General features: G+C 45.1%; 1 protein-coding gene across 4 annotated transcripts in view; it reads right to left on the bottom strand.

Annotated features, from left to right (window-relative positions):
- Positions 1 to 6,984, bottom strand: part of LOC129839513 (adhesion G protein-coupled receptor E5-like) — a 98,066-nt gene that overhangs the window by 60,033 nt on the left and 31,049 nt on the right. For all 4 annotated transcript variants that reach the window (XR_008757041.1, XM_055907018.1, XM_055907019.1 and 1 more), the window contains 5 exons: positions 5,361 to 5,546; positions 4,852 to 5,046; positions 2,673 to 2,794; positions 2,308 to 2,403; positions 1,146 to 1,304 (listed from right to left, as the gene is read on the bottom strand). Coding sequence is in view for 3 of the 4 variants with exons in the window: in XM_055907018.1 (XP_055762993.1) it covers positions 1,146 to 1,304; positions 2,308 to 2,403; positions 2,673 to 2,794; positions 4,852 to 5,046; positions 5,361 to 5,546 (758 nt within the window). In the remaining variant the exon portion in view is untranslated. The remainder of the gene's footprint in view (positions 1 to 1,145; positions 1,305 to 2,307; positions 2,404 to 2,672; positions 2,795 to 4,851; positions 5,047 to 5,360; positions 5,547 to 6,984) is intronic.

The following is a 6,984-nucleotide window of genomic DNA, read 5'->3' on the forward strand; positions in this document are numbered from 1 at the left end:
CTGTTGAAGGTGTTGACGAACCATGTCCAGATAAAGCGTCCGGAGTGAAAAAGTTGAATGAGGGAAGAAAGTTGCGATGGAAAAACTAAAAATATAAACGGTAATTAAAAACAAAACAAAAAAAACGTAAAGTTGTCAGCTAGCAAAGTAAAGTAAAGTTGGCAGCAAAACGCACCTACTCACCTACACCTACTCACCATCACTAATAAAACCTGCTCCCCATCAGTATGCACATCTGCTCCCCATCGTTATTAGCACCTACTCCCCATCTTCATGCATATCTGCTTCCATCTTTATGCACACCTACTCCCCATCGTTATTAGCACCTGCTCCCCATCTTCATGCATATCTGCTCCCATCTTTATGCACACCTACTCCCCATCGTTATTAGCGCCTGCTCCCCATCTTCATGCATATCTGCTCCCATCTTTATGCACACCTACTCCCCATCATTAATAACAACTGCTCCCCATCTTTATGCACATCTGCTCCCCATAGTTATTAGCACATGCTCCCCATTGTTATGCAAACCTGCTCCCCATTGTTATGCACACCTGCACCCCATCGTTACGCACACCTGTTCCCCATCGTTACGCACACCTGTTCCCCATTGTTATGTACACATGGACTTCATCATTACGCACACCTGCTCCCAATCGTTATGCACACATCCTACCCATTGTTATTAGCACCTGCTCCCCATTGTTATGCACACCTGCTCCCCATCGTTATTAGCACCTGCTCCCCATCGTTATGCAAACCTGCTCCCCATCTTTATGCACACCTAATCCCCATTATTAATAACACCTGCTCCCCATCGTTATTAGCACCTGCTCCCCATCGTTATGCAAACCTGCTCCCCATCTTTATGCACACCTACTCCCCATTATTAATAACACCTGCTCCCCATATTTATGCACATCTGCTCCCCATCGTTATTAGCACCTGCTCCCCATCGTTATTAGCACCTGCTCCCTGTCGTTATGCACACCTCCTCCCCTTTGTTATGCACTTCTGCTCGCCATTGTTATGCACACTTGCACCCCATCGTTATATACCACTACTCCCCATCGTTATGCACGCCTGCTCCCCATTATGCATTGTGCTCTCTCTCTCTCTCTCTCTCTCTCTCTCTCTCTCCTTACTTGATCTTGCGTAGGTTGGAGAGGTCAGGGTTGAGACTAGAGAACTTCTGGGCCAGCCTCCAGACAGTGATGATGAAGAAGAAAACGTTGAGGATGATGATGGTGCACACTGGGCCGAAGAAACTCCAGATGAATCCTCTCTCCAGAGACAACCAACAGCTGACAGAGACACACAGAGAGGATAACATTAGATTTGGGTTATATACATGTTATATCTATGACTATTTACATTGACCACCCTCCTCCCGTTTACCTACATTTACAAATGACCTCGACTAACCTGTACCCCCGCACATTGACTCAGTACTGGTACACCCTGTATACAGCCTCCTTATTGTTATTTTACTGTGTTACGTTTTATTTTAATATTTGCTTTATTTAGTAAATCATTTCTTAACTCTATTTCTTGAACTGCATTGTTGGTTAAGGGCTCATAAGTAAGCATTTCATGATAAGGTTTACACCTGTTGTATTCGGAGCAAATGACAATTAAATATTGATTTGATTTAATTGTAATTTTAAATTAGGTTAAATGAAGGGTCTTTCTCCAGAGACAACCAGCAGCTGACAAACAGAGAAGATAACGTTAGAATAAGGTTTGATTAAAGTTAGAATTAGGTTATCTGGTGTTATTTACATGTTATATTTATGTTAGATAAAACCTCTCTCCCGAGAATCAACCAGCAGCTGACACACACACTGATGTCTTAAAGGGACAGTTCACCCAAATTACAAAATTATATATTGGTGTCCTTACACTGAAAGAAGTCTATGGACAACATGATGGACAAAAAAATGCTAACATGTGTCTTAAATGGGATTTATGCCACAAACGCTGAAGCATTAGCATGTGGAAACAGTGCCAAGAAACTAAACCTAACGGAATACTGCTAAAACTTGACCATGGACCGCTTACAGGGTAAAGACACAAATATGTACATTTGTACTTTGGGTGAATTATCCCTTGTTTCGCTCTCTCTCTCTCTCTCTCTCTCTCACACACACACACACACACACACACACACACACACACACACACACACACACACACACACACACACACACACACACACACACACACACACACACACACACACACACACACACACACACACACACACACACACACACAGAGTTAGAGACTCAGACACACTGTACTCACTGTTGTGTGGTACCGTATCCATCTGGGTAGGTGATAGCAGAGATGATGACTATAGCCAGTGGCAGTCCATATCCCACAGCATACAGGTACAGAGGTCTACAGTAAGAAGAAGAATCACAGAGGTTCATAAAATACAGGTACAGAGGTTTACAATAAGAAGAAGAATCATAGAGCTTCATAAAATACAGGTACAGAGGTTTACGATAATATTAATAATAATAATAACAATAATAACAGTATTATTTGTAATAATAACAGCAATAATAATAATATTTTATTTATTTGTATATCATATCACATAGACAGAATGCAGCTCAAGCTCTTCATAAAATAGCAAAATAAAATGAAACAAAGTTAACCATAACCTGATGGTAATGTTGAAGACCAGGACCACCATGAGGTAGAGCTGAACCCCCTCTAACAACATCCAACTAAAGGATCCTAGGAAGAACAGGTGGAGGAGACCTGCTACAACCCTACATCCTCCCTGAGAGAGGAGAGGAGAGGAGAGGAGAGGAGAGGAGAGGAGAGGAGAGGAGAGGAGAGGAGAGGAGAGGAGAGGAGAGGAGAGGAGAGGAGAGGAGAGGAGAGGATCAGGGGAGTAGAGGAGAGGAGAGGAGAGGGGGAGAGGGGGAGAGGAGTAGTGGGGAGAGGAGAAGAAGAGGAGGTGGAGGAGATGGGCAAGGGGAGAGGAGATATGGAGATGGGGAGGGGAGAGGAGTGGGGGACAGGGGGAGGAGAGGAGCAAGAGAGAGGAGAGGAGGAGATGGGCAATAGGATGGGAGGAGGAGAGGAGTAGAGGGGCAAGAGGGAGGACAGGAGAAGAGGGGAGGAGTTGTGGTTAAAGTTAACACTGGCTATATTTGTAGTGGCTGTAAAGAAGACTGCAGCATGTATTCCAGATTCTCCTGACCTATAGACGTTCAGGGTGAGGAACCAGATTCTCCTGACCTATAGACGTTCAGGGTAAGGAACCAGATTCTCCTGACCTATAGACGTTCAGGGTGAGGAACCAGATTCTCCTCACCTATAGACGTTCAGGGTGAGGAACCAGATTCTCCTGGCCTATAGACGTTCAGGGTGAGGAACCAGATTCTCCTGACCTATAGACGTTCAGGGTGAGGAACCAGATTCTCCTGACCTATAGACGTTCAGGGTGAGGAACCAGATTCTCCTGACCTATAGACGTTCAGGGTGAGGAACCAGATTCTCCTGACCTATAGACGTTCAGGGTGAGGAACCAGATTCTCCTGACCTATAGACGTTCAGGGTGAGGAACCAGATTCTCCTGACCTATAGACGTTCAGGGTGAGGAACCAGATTCTCCTGGCCTATAGACGTTCAGGGTGAGGAACCATCTAACACTAAGTTAGAAAACACTGATCTCATCCTTTAAATTCTTAGCGCTAGGGGTCACATTTTTTTAATTTTTTAAATAACGTGCCCAACGTAAACTGACATTTTCTCTGGCCCAGATCGTAGAATATGCATATAATTTACAGATTAGGATAGAAAACAATCCAAAGTTTCCAAAACTGTCAGAATATTGTCTGGAGTATAACAAAACGTATTCTGCAGACGAAAATCTGAGAAAATATAACCCGGAAGTGATATATTTAAAAAAGAAAATCTGTTTCCTGGACCGTCTTTCTTCCATTTAAAGGGGTATCAACCAGATTCCTTTTCCAATAGCTTCCTCAGGCTGTGACCAGGCTTTAGACATAGTTTAAGGCTTTTATTTTGAAAAATGAGCGAGATGTTTCATAAGTAGTCAGGTGTCCTCTGAATGTTTCCTGCGCGTGAGAGAAGGGCTCCCTATTTTCTTTTTCTCTCTTAAAGAATAGGTTACGGTCCGGTTGAAATATTATCGATTATGTTTGTTAAAAACAACCTGAGGATTGATTACAAAAAATATTTGACATGTTTCCAAGACCATTACGGATACTTTTTGGAATTTGTCGAATGGAACACGGCTTTGGTTTTCTCAACATGATGCGCAACCCAAATGGCGTTTTTTTGTGATAAAAGTAATATTTATCGAACAAAAATAACATTTGTTGTGTAACTGGGAGTCTCGTGAGTGGAAACATCCAAAGATTATCAAAAGTAAGCGATTCATTTTATTGCTTTTCTGACTTTCGTGACCAAGCTAACCAAGCTAATATAAGGCTAGCTGTTGTAGCACTGAAAGCTACACTCACAAAAGCTTGGATTTATTTCGCTGTAAAGTATATTTTCAAAATCTAACACGATAGGTGGATTAACAACAAGCTAAGCTGTGTTTTGGTATATTTCACTTGTTATTGCATGATTATAAATATTTTTAGTAATATTTTTGCATTTGGCACCCTGCAATTCTAGCGGTTGTTTAGGAAAGTGATCCCGTAAAAGGGATCCGTAGCGCAGAGAAGTTAAATGTGTTTGTCCACCTAGTTCTTTGTCCATTACCCACCTTGTTCTTTGTTCGTTACCCACGTTGTTCTTTGTTCGTTACCCACCTTGCTCTTTGTTCGTTACCCACATTGTTCTTTGTTCGTTACCCACCTTGCTCTGTGTGTGTGAGATACCGCTGAGGAAGACGAGGTCAGCGATGAAGAGGCAGACACAGAGGTGGAGGTGGATGGTGGTGCGTGTCCCTTGGATGGACCGACACAGCCAGAAAGTCAGGATGCACAGCAACAGACACACCACAGACACCGACAGACCCAGCCACGTCAAAAGACGCAGCTCAAAGGTGTGCTAGAGAGAGAGAGAGAGAGAGAGAGAGAGAGAGAGAGGGGAGCGAGGGAGGTAGAGAGAGAGAGAGAGAGAGAGAGAGAGAGAGAGAGAGAGAGAGAGAGAGAGAGAGAGAGAGGGTGTGAGTGTGTGTGTGTGTGTGTGTGTGTGTGTGTGTGTGTGTGTGTGTGTGTGTGTGTGTGTGTGTGTGTGTGTGTGTGTGTGTGTGTGTGTGTGTGTGTGTGTGTGTGTGTGTGTGTGTGTGTGTGTTTGTGTGTGTGTGTGTGTGTGTGTGCGTGTGCATGTGTGTGTCTGTATATATGTGTGTGTGTGTGTACCTCTACAGGGTAGAGGGCCATGAGAACAGCAAAGCTGCTAAGGTGGGAACAGGAACACACGGTGTGTGTAGCGTTAGATGTGACTTTGGTACAGCCACGCCTTGACCACGCCCCTCCCTCTTCCTGGACATGCCCCTCCGACCAGAACACACAGGTATAGTTCATCTCCACTGACTCCGCCCTCACCTGGGGGTGGGAAAGAGAGAGAGAGAGAGACAGCGATGGAGACAGAGACAGAGAGAGAGAGAGAGAGAGAGAGAGAGCGATGTAGACAGAGACAGAGAGAGAGAGAGAGAGAGAGAGAGAGAGAGAGAGAGAGAGAGAGAGAGAGAGAGAGAGAGAGAGACAGCGATGGAGACAGAGACAGAGACAGAGAGAGAGAGAGAGAGAGAGAGAGAGAGAGAGAGAGAGAGAGAGAGAGAGAGAGAGAGAGAGAGAGAGAGAGAGAGAGAGAGAGAGAGAGAGAGAGAGAGAGAGAGAGAGAGAGAGAGAGAGAGACAGGAGGATGAAACATTGGCTAAGTACTTCTTACTGTTTCTTGATTTCAGAAGGCAGCAAGAGCAAAATAACATTTTTATCTGTTAGGACGTCGTCTGTGATCAGGTTTCCATCCAACCTTTTTAGGCGAGTAAAGTACATGAGGGATAAAAAAAAATGTCATGACAGGCCTGATGGAAACAGAACATTCGTTGGTAAACTTTCCAACTGTCGTCCAAACTAAATACGCGGAAACCCTTTTATACACAAATATTGGTATAATAACCATCATATCAAAGTGAACTTGGAGTCACGCGATGGCATGTTGTGTGGTCCTCTGGGAGGAACCAAACACTGTGTTCCACCATAAGAACCTCATACCAACGGTCAGCATAGTAGTGGTAGTGTGATGGTTTGGGGTCAGCATGGTGGTGGTAGTGTGATGGTTTGGGGTCAGCATAGTAGTGGTAGTGTGATGGTTTGGGGTCAGCATGGTGGTGGTAGTGTGATGGTTTGGGGTCAGCATGGTGGTGGTAGTGTGATGGTTTGGGGTCAGCATGGTGGTGGTAGTGTGATGGTTTGGGGTCAGCATGGTGGTGGTAGTGTGATGGTTTGGGGTCAGCATGGTGGTGGTAGTGTGATGGTTTGGAGTCAGCATGGTGGTGGTAGTGTGATGGTTTGGGGTCAGCATGGTGGTGGTAGTGTGATGGTTTGGAGTCAGCATGGTGGTGGTAGTGTGATGGTTTGGGGTCAGCATGGTGGTGGTAGTGTGATGGTTTGGGGTCAGCATGGTGGTGGTAGTGTGATGGTTTGGGGTCAGCATGGTGGTGGTAGTGTGATGGCTTGGGGTCAGCATGGTGGTGGTAGTGTGATGGTTTGGGGTCAGCATGGTGGTGGTAGTGTGATGGTTTGGGGTCAGCATGGTGGTGGTAGTGTGATGGTTTGGGGTCAGCACAGTGGTGGTAGTGTGATGGTTTGGGGTCAGCATGGTGTTGGTAGTGTGATGGTTTGGGGTCAGCATGGTGGTGGTAGTGTGATGGTTTGGAGTCAGCATGGTGGTGGTAGTGTGATGGTTTGGGGTCAGCATGGTGGTGGTAGTGTGATGGTTTGGGGTCAGCATGGTGGTGGTAGTGTGATGGTTTGGGTT

The sequence above is a fragment of the Salvelinus fontinalis genome, chromosome 40 (genome assembly GCF_029448725.1).
Source record: "Salvelinus fontinalis isolate EN_2023a chromosome 40, ASM2944872v1, whole genome shotgun sequence".
NCBI lineage: Eukaryota > Metazoa > Chordata > Actinopteri > Salmoniformes > Salmonidae > Salvelinus > Salvelinus fontinalis.